Here is a 14,757-nt window from a genome sequence, read left to right on the forward strand (position 1 = left end):
CCTCTCCCCCAAGAGGAGAAACATGGGTGTCAAGAATAAAAAAAGCCAAGCAAGTGCCAGGCAGAGGCCAGAGATGATCTTAAAAGTCATTAGATTTTGAGTTTTCTATTTTCTGTTAACCACCAGAAGGGGAATGGACTGAGCAGTGACCTGGCTGGAAGGCTGGGCCACATACATTGTCAGACTGTTGTGGCACTAGGATAACTGAAAGAGGTGTTAGGCTAAGAAAATCCCTGTAACACTGCACCTGGACACTGGGAGGTACTGTGGAGGTGAAAGGCACAATGAGATGCACTTATATACCTGGCATTCTATCTACCAGGTTGGGTTTGTCAGTGAATTAGAGCACTGAAGTATGCAGGTAGTGTTTAGGAAATGGTAGGGGGAGAGAGGGAGGCACACGGACAGAAAGGTTAGTGAACTGTGTCAGGAATTATAGTAGGTAGAACTTTGACCTCCATAGTAGTTCAGGGAGATGTAGGTATTTTCTAGGGAAATTTTGAAAGGTCAATTAAAGAGAATCATGCAGATCAACCTCAAAATAAATAAATGCTCTCTCAGAAATTATAGCTATTCCCTCAGGACCAAACGTTAAAGATGCTGAGTGCCTCCTGAAATGCACGGCATGGGCCCCACAGGCCTGGAACTGACAGAAGTTGGGAATACCTGAACATCTCCCATCAGCAACTGAACAGGATGGGACCTTCATTGTTTGTGACCCAAGTAAAAAGAGACCACTCTCAGACATGAAAGAGAACCTGTGCTTGTGAAATTTCCAGCCAAACTGTGCAAACTCAAGTCCCAAACTTGCAATTCTTGTGTGTTCAGAAGTCTATTGACTTGAAAAATGTGGAAATGATAAATAAGTCTTTACATTTTGGGGTGCTTATCTCTCTGAACCTGGACTCTGAAGTTTATCCTGTTGCTTCTCACCAATTCATATCCTGTATCTTGAAGCAGTTTTGTGATAAAGGTCAGCTCTCTTTCCATTGTGCTATTGCCTCCAGAGTACTTTTTGTGTGAAATATGTAGTGCCACTAGGGTAGTTTTCAAGAATTTGCTTTGCTGTGATTCTTGTGGCAGAGCTCATCCACTGTAATGGAGAATTCAGTCTTCTAGCTGTGGTTAACATGGCAAAGTGATTTATTTAATCAGAGTTATATATATTGTACTATCAACAGTTCAGAAGGAGAGCAAAAAGATTATGTGAGTTCAAGAAGGTGCTGTAAATCCCAGAAGAACTAAGATAAAATAAGAGGGGAAAGAAGTGCAACTTTAAATGATCAATGTGTTCATGCTTAAATCTTGTGCATTTCTATTGATCTCAGAGTGGTAGTTAATAGAACGGTTCAGGAGTTTTCCATTAATGTTTTTGATAGAAAATGTAACTTCAAATTTTTCCACAGGAAAATTTTGATTTTGATGAAATTTTCTGATTCTTTTCAGATGGGAAAATTTGAAATTAAATCTTTTGTTTTGAATAGGGTCAACCTGAATTTAAATATTTCAATTTGTTGAACTGAATCAAAACAATTTTTGGTCAGTTAGATATTAAGCTGGGTCACCTTGTACTGCCATGAAGCCTCCTGAGAGTTGTAATTTAGGTGTCTCATGCCCCATTCTCCTCTATGTGTATGTCTACACAGAAAAGAAGAACCCAGGGCTGGCCCATGCCAGCTGACTTGGGTTCCTGGGGCACAGTCTGTGGGGCCATTTCATTGCTGTGTAGACTTCCAGGGTAGGGCTGGAGCCTGGGCTCCAACCTGAGCCCAGATATCTGCACAGCAATGAAACAGACCCACAGCCTGAGCTCCATGAACCCAAGCTGGTTGGCATGGGCCAGCTGCGGGTGTCTAGTTGCTGTGTAGACATACCCTATGAGCTAGGCTCCCTGGTTGAACTACATCTCCCATGATGCACTGTGGTCTCCCATCTTCTTTAACTGTCATTGTGCATCAGGGGAAAAATAATGCAGCCAGGAAGCCTGGCCTATAGAAAGAAAGGGGGCATGAAGCACCAGAACTACAACTAAAATGAGGCACCACAGAAGATACAGTGCAATAACATTTTAACATTTCTGAATCAAAATTTTTCAGAACTTTCCATTCTACAAAAAATGTCAACTCTTTGTCATGATTTGGGATGAAAATAAATGTTGAAATACAGTATAAGAACAAACAAGCAAACCAATACAATGTTTTTTCCTGGCCAAGATTGTACCTGAAGGCACAACCCTGCACAATCCCAGGATTAGCCCTATTTTGCCTCAGTCACCCATCCTAGGCACAATTTCCTCCTTGCTTTCCCCTTGCTTGGAGTAATCTGCTGGCTGGCCTATACGGAGGATGCACACCACTTCTTCCAGCTCCCTGGCACACAAAGTTTGCAGGCTATACCATCCATTTGGATGGTGCAGCTTGCCCTACTGGAGCCTTTGGATGGCTTCACAGGCAGGGACAGAGGGGTAGCACAGCAGTGACATGCTGGGGCTATTTGCATCCCTAAAGGCACCCAGTTAGAGCAGTCCTTGTGGTTCCCCAGGACAGGATCATCCTAGTTTTTTTGTGGGGTAGAGAGTAGACTAATTACTGTCCTTCCACAACTGTGCAAAGGCCAGGGATGATCTAGCCCATTGCTTCCTCACATTACAACTAAAATTTGTATCCCTGAAAAGTGAATTTTGTAATAGGTGGGTAGAAAAGATTAAATAGGCTGAATAGAAACACAGAAGTTGGGAAGGATCGTCCAACCCCAGACCACCTGTAATGACAAGATATTGATCATGCTGGCTATGGTCACCTAATGATGATTCCCTTCTCATTGCTGGGAAAGAGTAAAATCCCTGTAGGTCCTGAGCAAACTCTATATCTCAGAGAAAAGTTAATATACTCTAAAGTGAAATCCTGGTCTCACTGAAGTTGACACAAAACTCCCATTGACTTCAGTGAGGTCAGGATTTCACACCAAATCTGCACTTTAGTAGAAGGGCTCAAACCACAGAGTTTGGAGCTGCTGTTGGATCCAAACATCCCCAAGCTTTGGATCTAATGTCCCACTGCTTAAGTTGGAATAAGTGTCCAGAACAAAACTAATACTATTAACATAAATGAGACTTAATTATATCATAAGAATAATCCTACAGAGAATCAGAAAGGTGTAAAGATACCTTTGAATTAAAAGAAATGTCAGCTCCCAAAGAAAATCCTGTTAAAGGAAACCTTACAATATGTCACAGATTAATAACTATAGTATTAAAATAATTGGTGATGAGAGAAAATATCAATTTATTTGTGTATACGTAGAATGTTGCTGAATTCATGTCCTTTAAATTGTTTTTTGGGAAAAGGCAATGTCATGTGAAGAAATGTGTGTTAAACTACACTTTACTCTTATGTGATACTAAGAAAAAGCAGAAGAACGAAGAGCTTGTGGCAGATGAGCAATACCACTGTCTGTTCTGGCACACATGGATAGTCCACTGGACATAGAGATGTTGACTGAAATGTTAAACTGAACTAATCCATGTTCAAAAGTACACAAGAAATATCCATGGTCAGCTCTGAATACATACAGGGCCAAATTCTGAAGTCCTTATTCAGTTTTTTTTACATGGTCCTCACTCAGGCAAAACTTCCATTAACTTGGCGAACAAGAGTTAAATTTTTCCCTACAATATCCATATCTTCGCCTTCCATATCTACGAAGTTTTAGACTGGGAAGAGAAGAACATGTACTACTCATGTGGCTTTTAAAGTATGCTATAAAAACAAACTTATAAAATAAGGTTATAAAACAATCAGAACATGGATCAGGGCAGTACAAACTGAGGACTATACTGGGCATATTTTGCAAGCAATTAATTATGTAGTTTTCTTTTAGAGAAAAGCTGTAAACTAAGGAAGCATTAGACTGACCATTGAGCTGTGTTTGTATTGTTTCAGCAGATATATATACTGGCTAATGGTTTGTGTTAATTTATTTAGCAACAGTTTGATAGAACTACCATCAAACACTCAGTGTGCCTGTCATAAATATAAAGAGAAGGGTAAACATCTTTAAATCCCTCCTGGCCAGAGGAAAAACCCTTTCACCTGTAAAGGGTTAAGAAGCTAGGATAACCTCGCTGGCACCTGACCAAAATGACCAATGAGGAGACAAGATACTTTCAAAGTTGGAGGGAGGGATAAACAAAGGTTCTCTCTGTCTGTGTGTTGCTTTTGCTGGGACCAGAGCAGGAATGCAGGTCAGAACTCTTGTAAAGGGCTCATAAGCAATCTAGTTAGATATGCATTAGATTCTGTTCTGTTTAAATGGCTGATAAAATAAGTTGTGCTGAATGGAATGTATATTCCTGTTTTTGTGTCTTTTTGTAACTTAAGGTTTTACCTAGAGGGATTCTCTATGTTTTGAATCTGATTATTCTGTAAGGTATTTACCATCCTGATTTTACAGAGGTGATTCTTTTACTTTTTCTTCAATTAAAATTCTTCTTCTTTCAAGAACCTGATTGCTTTTTCATTGTTCTTAAGAACCAAGGATTTGGGTCTGTGTTCACCTATGCAAATTGGTGAAGATTTTTATCAAGCCTTCCCCAGGAACGGGGGTGTAGGGTTTGGGAGGATTTTGAGGGGAAAGACGTTTCGAAGTGGGCTCTTTCCCTGTTATATATTTGTTAGACACTTGGTGGTGGCAGCAATAAAGTCCAGGGGCAAAAGGTAAAATAGTTTGTACCTTGGGGAAGTTTTAACCTAAACTGGTAAAAATAAGCTTAGGGGGTTTTTCATGCAGGTTCCCACATCTGTACCCTCAAGTTCAGAGTGGGGAAGGAACCTTGACAGTGCCATTGCCAGCATATCCTTGGTTACTGCTTGAAATTCTGAGTCATGAAGTACCTTGGATTGCAGAGGAGAAGATGCACTGTTTGCTCAGTGACTGTCTTTCAGATGGGAGATCAAACTCAAGATCGGCCATCAGAACCATACAAAAAGAGAGGCCATACTGACTAGAGTCATTTTAATTTTTGTAAGCTAAGAACATCTAGATACCAGATCAGGGAAAGCGGTCCTAAGCTAGCCCCAGTATTGTCCATCTCAGTAAGGCATAGAGAGCTGGTATTAAGCACTTAAGTTACTTGTGTTTAACAATTATATAACTCTAACACAACAGTAACCAGTCTCTGGTGTTGGCTGCAGGCCGCAGCTTCCTGTAGTCCAGAACTTTGCTTTCCTTAACACAGCACTCGTACATGACAGTCGTGGCTGTTCCACATGGACTCAGATTCCTCTTTGGTAGCATCAATGCATTTATCCGAGGGTGTTTATTAGTGATCTCTTTCTTTTTCAGCTTATAAGACAATGCTTGCTGTGATACTATAAAGACCCAATTACTGAACCAAAAGATTCTACCTCTTTTCAAGACCTCAGCCAATTACGAACTATCAACACAGATAATTTATATCTAAGTAAGTTACTTGTGTTCTATTAACCAGTTGATGCTCAGGTTTTTCCTAATATAGTTAATCTCTTACAAAGCTAATACCTGATTTTGTGTGTGTGTGTGATCTAAGCACGATAGTCACTTGTTTTCAAAATGCATACCTGTGTTTCACCAACCGCTTCCACTCTTGATACTGAGAAACAACTCCGTGAATATGAATGAGTGATTGTAAAGAACTCAGACCATTTAAGCACTGTACAATGGGCTTGACCCTGCATTATCTAAGCACTCAAAACCTACATTGGTTTTGGCTACATTTGGCAACACACCAGCGGAAATTGTGTGTGTGCAAGGATTACAGGATCGGGCTCTCTCTGAGTATAGCTGATTATTGGCATTATTTATTAATCATTATTATTAATTGTAGTAGTCCCAGAATTCCCATTAAGGATCATGGTCCCATTGTACTATATACTGTGTACACACAATGAAAATGAGGGTCCTCGCCTTAAGGAGTTTAAAATGAGCTGTATGACATGAGGCAACAGGTGGATATCACACAGGCACGGGGATTGGAATACAACACTAAAGTCATTGTGATTATTGTGGTAAGCATGACACCTGCTTTGTCTAGCCATCATCTTTTAATATTGCACTATATCCGATACGTTGTATAATGCTGCAACCGAAAGGATGATGTGTGTGTGCCATTGGTAGTGGGGATTGAACTTGTGTGACCTCTTGTGCTTAATGCATTAGCCTCCACTGCCTGAGCTGAAAGAATCAGCTTTGTTAATCAAGGCTGTAGCAGGCTTAGCAACTTCTATGTGTTCCAGCCACCCATCAAGGGGGACAGAACGCCGCACTAAATGGGTGTGGGTTGTATATGCATACCAATAAACTAAGAATCGGCTAGATGTCTCCCAATGAGGCCAGCTTCAGTTTTTAGATACCTAAATAAGTGGCCAATTTTAAAAGATTCGTTCAAAAGTGACTTCTCTTTCTCCTTAGGGTTTTCTGATATCGATGCTTCCAACGCCAGTTAGCATGGATACCACAGAGTTCCGAAAGAAAGGGAAAGAGATGGTGGACTACATTGCGGATTACTTTGAGCAGTTAGATAAGAGACAGGTGTATCCTGATGTGGAACCGGGATACCTGAGACCCCTCATTCCAGACTCTGCACCTCAGGACCCTGAGAGCTTTGAGGATGTCCTTAAAGATGTTGAAAGGATAATCATGCCAGGGGTAAGAACATCTTGAAAACAAAGTTACAGCATATTATAAAGCCTATGGGTGAAATCCTGGGCCCAGTGAGCTTGATGGCAAAACTCCCATTGACTTCTGTAAGGCCAGGATTGCACCCTAATTTTTTATACTTAGATATAACAAAACACTTGACACAGTTAATGTTTCTATTCTTATTAGAATCTATCACTCCTATATTTGTGCTTCAAATTTGTGCTGTTCTTGGAATTAATCTCCTCGACCCTAGATAGGACTAGAAAAGGCATGTTTCATCACTTTCATTTTTATCTGACCTATAGCTTGTATGCTTTCTACTCCTAAAGAACACTAGATCTTTTATAAACCAGGATTTTTATCCATAACAAAACACTTGTTTGAATTTCTTGTTTAAATGTCAAGACTCTCACATGGCTTTTCTTTTTATTACTAGGTTGACTAGAAAAGATTTTTCCACCTATTTAGCCTGTTAACTTACTCTCATAAATATTGGCTTCTTCCAACATCTTTTAATGCAAATGACCCCTATCTAAATATCACCTTCTGGATCAGTTTGAAACAGACAATGCAAGTCACAGCAATTGATAGTGTCTCAACTCCCCTCCCTTTTGCTGTTATCCCAGTCAGGATTGGCTGTCATTCTTCTTTTAAACCCGAGCTCATTTCTCAAGGTCTCTGGTCAGGTTCAGAGGTGAGTGAGTGGTTAGTAAACCCGAAGGGCATGGGTACCCTAGAGCGCTTACAGCAGCGTAGCTGTACTGATGCAACTGCACCACCATAAGCTCTCTAATGTAGCCACTGTAAGTTGACAGGAGAGAGTTCTTCTGTTGGCTTAATTACTCCAGTCCTCGTGAGTGGCAGTAGCTATGTCGGTGGGAGAGGTTCTCTCGACGACATAATGCTGTCCACACCAGCGATTATGTTAGTGTAACTTATGTCGCTCGGGGGTAGTTTATTCATACCCCGAGTGATAAAAGTTATGCTGACATAAGCTGTAGTGTACACATTGCCTTAGCCAGGGATTTCCCCTTGTGCTCTTACAGAGGAAGGGTTACTTCTGAAACTTACATAGCCTCTTTTGAGATCGATACAGTTCTTGTGACTGTGATAATACTAAATATGGAACCAGTGTAGCGTAAACTTGATTAGTTAGTATATCCTTGTGATAAATTTGATCCCTTTTCATCTGCCAGTGTAAATATTTGTCCATCTGATACACTTTATCTGAACTGATTACTATGGCACCAACCCTGCTGTCTTTTCACAAGCAAACTGAACTCAGTGGGAGTCTTTCCATTAAGTTCAAGGATCAAGCCCTAAACACAGCTGAAATGCCCACAGCAAAAACATTGTGAGTAAGAGAATTGTGACCAAGGCGTGGAACCATAGCTCACAGTTACCCAGGTAGTCTTGTCTCTATATACAGCTATACTGAGCAATATAATTATGTGCGTGCTTAGGTTTAATCCTATATATGCACTGTGGAGCAGATGCTCAGCTGATGCAAATTGTCACAGTTCCATTGATTTCAATGCCAATTACACCAGCTGCAGATATGCCACATAGATTTTTATATAATTAATGAAATTTAGAACTGTTCAGGAACGGGAATTTCCATTCCATGAAAAACTTTGAGGATTTTGAAAATTTTGTTTATTTTCCAATCAGAACAAAATAACAAAAGCTTTGAAATATTCTGCAAAAAGGAATTTTTTTAAAACATCATTTTGGGTCATTTGGAATGTAAAGTTTTGATAAATGTTTCATTCTGACTTTGATTTTTTTTTAAATAAATTTCAATTTCAATAGCATCATCAAAACACACAGGAAATTTCATATAGTCCTGATGAAATGACATTTTCTGATTGGAAAAACCAATTAAATGAAATGTAATGTTGTTTTAATCACATAAATGCCAGATATTTCTGAATCAAGGTTCCCATAGTAAGCTTGACTCTGCATTACTTGTATATATTAATGACAAAAGTCTCACGAAGTATTGGCTAAGGTAGTCCATTATTAACCAAATATAGAATAGAAATAGAATAGAATAGAAATTGCCTGCACTTTCTTTAAACAGAGAATGTAACATTCTTTGTTACTCTGGGAAGGTTTTTATCAGTTTATTTTTTTAGGATTTTTTTAATGTGGAAGGAGATAAATTGCATTTTATTTCTCTTCCCATCTCAACTCTTCTCTACCCCAAAATCGCTGAAACTCCTTGCAATAATACTGGGCTTGTAGACAGTATTTTTCAATGATGGCACTCAAAACATCTTACAAATCGCTATATTTGCTATATTCATTTTACCCATGGGGGAACTGAAGCCAAGAAAGGTAAAATGACTTGACTAAAGTCTCACAGCAGGTCAGTGGCAAAGATGAGACTGGAACCCAACTGTCTTATCTCCCAGTCCCATGCCATATCCACTGTAAGGATAAGACCAATGTATTTTGGGGGGTCTCTGTGGCTATCCCTGCCACACAGACATTCCCTAGGCAAAAAAATAAAAATGATGGCTTCACTGAAGAATGGCAAGAATCAATGGCAACATATGATAAGTATAGAGTGTCTATTCCCCTCAACGTTCACACAATAGAACAGTAGGGTTCTGTGAGTCAATAGGGGTAAATCTTCTTCTGAAAACACCCTTATATTAGTTAAATTGGAGAGGCATCTTCAAAAGAGAGTTTTCACAATAAAATCATGCATAGGAGCCAACTCCATTAGTGGGTGCTCAGCACCCACCAGCAGTCCTGCTGATCAGCTCCGATCAGGGAAGGGGGAGGAGCGAGGGTGGGGTGTAATCGGAGGAGGGGGTGGGGCAGGGGCAGAAAGAGGTGGGGTGGAGCTTTGGGGGAGGATGTGGAGTGGGTGTGGGGCCTGGGGCAGAGCAGGGGTTGGGCATCACTGGGGAAATGAGGAAGCCTGCACCTGTAAGATCATGGCTATTTTTTCCACTTAAAACAAATCCCTCCTGCTTTGTGGTGACCAAAATGATTCAGTTCAACAATAGGTACACCCACACAACAAGCAAGGATTTAATCCTTGTATGAAAGGTCTTTTGCTGAAGAAAGAACATCACAGAAAAACTTGACACAGATTAGGGGAAATCCAACAAATAAAATGTATTTGAGCAGCATCAGGCTTAGTGTTGTTGAACCCAAGGCATTTGTAGCAATGTCTCTTTCCTCAACCTCTCTCTGACTGTTGTTTATCACTGTGAGGCTGATAGTAAAAGAAACATCTTTATCACATTCTTTGTGATATTTGCCTAAATGTCTCAGTATCTATGTGGCAACTTCCACAGATGCACCTTGGCTTTTTCAGGGATAACGCCCTCTCCCCCCCGCCGGGTCAGAATTATTGTCCTTTTTCTTTTCACTGTGTGGTGCAGTTAGAATCTACTGTGTTTCATCAAGTAAATGGCTTGCAGCTAGTAGGCAGTTTAACTTGATTAACCCAAGATGAATGTCACATCGTTTTAAGGATCACGCAGGATTATAGCTCTGGTGATAAGCACCTGCGTTGCTGGCTGATTATGAATGTCACCATGAATCTGTGCATGTGGGTCTGAGACTGGTGACCATGGGAGTTTTTATGCTAGGAAGGAACAAGCCTTTTACTGGAGTTTCTATGACATTCATTCTTCATATGAATCTTTCAGCTTGTAATATTGTGTGCAAACCACTGGGAAACAATTTGTATTAATGCCACACACAGCTTAGGGGTGTTTTAATGGAAAAGGCTGCAAATGAGCAATATAGTTTTTCATATCTTAAATATTTTGGGAAGATTTATAGCTCAAGCCCTCTCTGGTCCCTCTGAAGACCTTAATCTTACCTTTGATCAGCTAGAACCTGGGGTTTGAGATTTCTGGTTTGTTTGTTTTTAATGATTAGATTCTGGAATATTTCAACGTGTAGTGTGTATTTAATTAAAGATGTATCTCCTATTGGAAAGGGATTAGATGACATAATTGGCCTTTCCCTTCTTTAAGTGAGTATATTTATTGCTTGTTGCACAGCTCCTCATCCTTTTTCACAAACCTCCTCCCATGTAGCTATTGAGATGTACTTTGAGGCAATATTACCCATGAGGCATGCCAGGGCTATTTAAAAGGCTTTAAAATGGGGGAAATTAAGGGGCTAACAGATGGCACCAGGCGACAAGGTTCTGCTTTCAACTGGTGAACTTGGAAAGTACAGTATATGCTATAAATGTTCTAAGTGACCACTGTCAGAAAGGCAGGATCCCTTCCCTTTGCAGTACGCTACAAAATTAAGTCAACTTTATCTAATTCGACCTCGAGGCTCCAAATTAATTAAGTCAATTGTGCATGGCCACACCATGCTCATTGTCTCGATGGAGTGTGTCCTCGCTAGCTGTGACTGCATCGATACACAAAGCAGTGCATCGTGGGTAGCTATCCCAAAGAACAACTTGCCTCAGTGTGTTTTGGGAAGTTTGTGCAATGCAACATGGGACCAAAACATTGTCACAGCGGAGAATGGGAACATTGCATTGGCATCCCATGATGCACTATGCTCAAAGGCACACAACCCTGTGGTTTTTGTGCCTTAAAACCACCACATGTATGCCATAACCCCGGAAGCATGGAGCCTGCTCAATTGTGCACTCTTGCTGTGAGCATCTCAAACACACCTTCTCCTGCATTATTTCCAGAGCCGAAGAAGGGTCCGCCATGTGGAACATAGCGATGTCTGCAAGCAGCCCTGCTGCAAGCCATTGAAAAAAAACAATTCACAGTTGTTGCAGGCAGTCACAGAGCAGCTACACTCTGTTCAGCACTGTTTCTGATCCCGTGAAACAAGCACTGACTGGTGGGACTGCATCATTTTGCAGGTATGGGATGATGAGCAGTGGCTGCAGAACTTTTGTATGCAGCCACCTTCCAGGAACTTTGTGCAGAGCTTTCCCCTGCCCTGCAGTTCAGCAACACAAAAATGAGAGCTGCTTTGACAGTGGAGAAGGGAGTGGGAATTGCTATTTGGCAACTTGCAATGCCAGACAGTTACTGATCAGTGGGGAATCAATCTGGAGTAAGTAAATCAACCATGGGAGCTGCTGTGCTCCAAGTGTGCAGGGCCATTAATCGACTTATGCTACTAAGGGTAGTAAGTCTGGGAAATGTGCAGGACATAGTGGATGGTTCCCTAATTGCGGTGGGGTGATAGATGGCATGCATATCCCCATCTTGGCACCAGACTACCTTGCCAAAGAGTACATAAACCAAAAGGGATACTTTTCAATGGTGTTGCAAGCACTGGTAGATCACAGGGGGCGTTTCACCGACATCAAAGTAGGATGGTCAGGAAAGGTTCATGACGTGTTCATCTTTAGGAACTCAGGTCTGTTTAAAAAGCTGCAATCTGGGACTTTCTTTCCAAACCACAAAATGAACATTGACAATGTTGATATGCCTATAGTTACCCTGTGGGACCCAGCCTAGCCCTTGCTCCCATGGCTCATGAAGCCATACACCGGTCATCTGGACAGCAGTAAGGAACGGTTCAACTACAGGCTCAGCAAGTGCAGAATGGTGGCTGAATGTGCCTTTGGTCATTTGAAAGGGTACTGGAGAAGTTTACTAACAAGGTTGGACCTTTGTGAAGAGAACATCCCCATGGTTATAGCTGCCTGCTGTGTGCTCCATAATATATGTGGGGAAAAAAAGGGGGAAATTTTATGCAAGGGTGGGTAGTTGAGACAGATCACATGGCAGCCATTTTTGAGCAGCCAGATACCAGGGCAATAAGAAGAGCACAGCAAGGGGCACTGCATATTCATGAGGCTTTGAAAATCCGTTTCAATAATGAGTGACAGTAATGTGAGCGGCTTGTCTGCATTGTGCTTTCCCAAACCTTTACCTGCCTTGTCCCTGTAAAGCCAACGCCTCCCCTGCTTCTACTCAATAAAAAACATTTATTTCTCGAATCCATTTATTTTATTTAACAAAAATAGGTAAAAGAGGTAACCTTGGGGGAAAAGGGTAAAGTTGGAACGTGAGAAACATTTTCAACTGTGTAACATAACACCGCATTCCAGACCATCAAGGTCTGTGAATGGCCTCCTTCTGTTCCTTGTACCCGACCCCTGAGTTAAGTGAAAGGGATAATGGACTTTTCACCCACGCCATATGGAACGCTTCAGGGAGGGTGATTCTGCACCAGGCAATGCTGGCTGGCTGTCCACCAGGGTCCACAGAGGGACTCTACCCTCCTGTTTCTGTTCCTGCAGTTCAACCAGACGCATCAACACGTCTGCTTGGTCCCTCATAATCCAAAGCATCTCATCCTGTGCTGCACACTCTTGCTCACTGGAAGCTTTCCTGCTCTCCATGTCCATGTCTAACTTCTCGGACAGTGAAATCCTCCATGCTCTCAGCTCTGTCTCAGCTGTCCCGGACACGTTCGTTTTCTCGGTAAACATGTCCTCCCGTGTTCTCTTTCTCCTCCTTCTAATCAGCGAAAGTCTGCTTTCAGGTGTGGATGACCCGCTGAAGGACACATTTCCAGCTGTCAGTTATGGGGAAAAATAAAGGAGCCACTGTACGTGAATAAAATGTTTCCATAGCAAGGCCATTTTCATTTTAAAAAAAACAACCAAACTCTTATTACACTTATTACGCTTATTATCATCAAAATGTGTAACCTTTCACTGTGCCATTTTGCTGCTCCAGCCATGATGAGTGTGCCCCCCACCCCACCCCTGGGTCATAGGTGACCGCACTTTTAATGAAGTTTGTCAGGTTCATGTCGGGAGCAGAGGTAGCTAGTCAAACAATGGCCCTTCCCCATAGCATCACAGCAAGCTGTTTATAAACAGGGGATGGGAGGGGGGAGGGAACATTTTCACTCCCAAATTGCTGAATCTCTCATGTGGGGCCCCAGTCCCCTATCAGCCACTTTAAACTACTTGCCGGTCCATACCAAGCACAGTAAAGGCACATTAACAGCCGCGTGGTTTGGCAATCCGGAATGTGGGGGGGTGGAGGGGAGAGGGCATGTCTACATGCCCTTTTTTTTTTTCTTATAAGAGCATTTTTAATGAGAACTTCCCCCATTTCTCTTAGGAGACCCTGTGTGACGTGATGATTTCCTGAGGGTAACAGAGGCAGAAAGGAAGGAGATGCTGCAAGTGTCTGGGTATAGACCCGGTCCTTATGCTGCTATGCGGTGTACCTCAATAATGCCAGCAGAATTAATTCAGGAGTTGTATGGGAAAGTGTCCTACCATGGTGGAAGAAATAAGACTGCCCTGCCTAGAAACCTTCTGCCAAGGATTGCAGAGTACCACCATGAAAATTTCCTAGAGATATCCATGGAGGATTCCTGGGCTATCCCAGTCCACATAAACAGTCTTTTCTGGGGTCACCCTCTGCGTAGCTGGAGCGGCCTCTTCTAAGCAGAGAACCACAGCACCTTGCTTTTTCTTCACAGTAAACATGCAATACCACCGAATGTGTATGCCTGCTAAAGTTTAACTGGACTTTGATTGTAACTGTATACTCACCAGAGGTGCCTTCCCTGGCATCACAGTCGGCCACCATGATGTCCTGTGACCCACAGGGCTCCAGGGTTAAAAATATTTCCTGGATCTCTGGGAGAATGGAGCCACCTCTCGCCTGTCTCCCATTCTCCTCCTCTTCCTCCTCCTCTTCCTCATCCACCATATCCTCCTCCTTGTTGTCCCTAGACTCTTACACCTGTAAGGTGTCCACATTATTTGTGGGGGTGCTGGTAGGATCACCCCCGAGAATCGCATGCAGTTCGTTGTAGAACCGGCATGTGTGGGGTTCAGCACCAGAAAGATTGTTCGCCTCTCTTGTCTTCTGGTATGCTTGGTGAAGTTCTTTGATTTTCACACTGCACTGCTGTGTGTCCCTCGTGTAGCCCTTCTCCCCAATTCCACGAGCGATCTTTGCATAAATGTCAGCATTTCTTCTGCTGGATAGGAGCTCTGCCTGCACAGATTCTTCTCCCCATATGTGGTGTTTAGATGCTGCTTGTAATTATTAGAACTGGGAGCACCGGCTGTTGGGAGTCTGAAAG

The 14,757-nt window shown here is 42.0% G+C and overlaps 1 protein-coding gene across 3 annotated transcripts in view; it reads left to right on the forward strand.

Annotated features, from left to right (window-relative positions):
• DDC (dopa decarboxylase) overlaps nucleotides 1-14,757 on the forward strand; it is a 113,989-nt gene that overhangs the window by 16,972 nt on the left and 82,260 nt on the right. For all 3 annotated transcript variants that reach the window (XM_043508634.1, XM_043508635.1, XM_038392382.2), the window contains exons 2-3: nucleotides 5,344-5,461; nucleotides 6,448-6,684. In XM_043508634.1, the coding sequence (XP_043364569.1) occupies nucleotides 6,463-6,684 (222 nt within the window). In that variant the 5' untranslated portion in view covers nucleotides 5,344-5,461; nucleotides 6,448-6,462. The remainder of the gene's footprint in view (nucleotides 1-5,343; nucleotides 5,462-6,447; nucleotides 6,685-14,757) is intronic.

Source organism: Dermochelys coriacea, chromosome 2, assembly GCF_009764565.3.
Source record: "Dermochelys coriacea isolate rDerCor1 chromosome 2, rDerCor1.pri.v4, whole genome shotgun sequence".
Taxonomy (NCBI): domain Eukaryota; kingdom Metazoa; phylum Chordata; order Testudines; family Dermochelyidae; genus Dermochelys; species Dermochelys coriacea.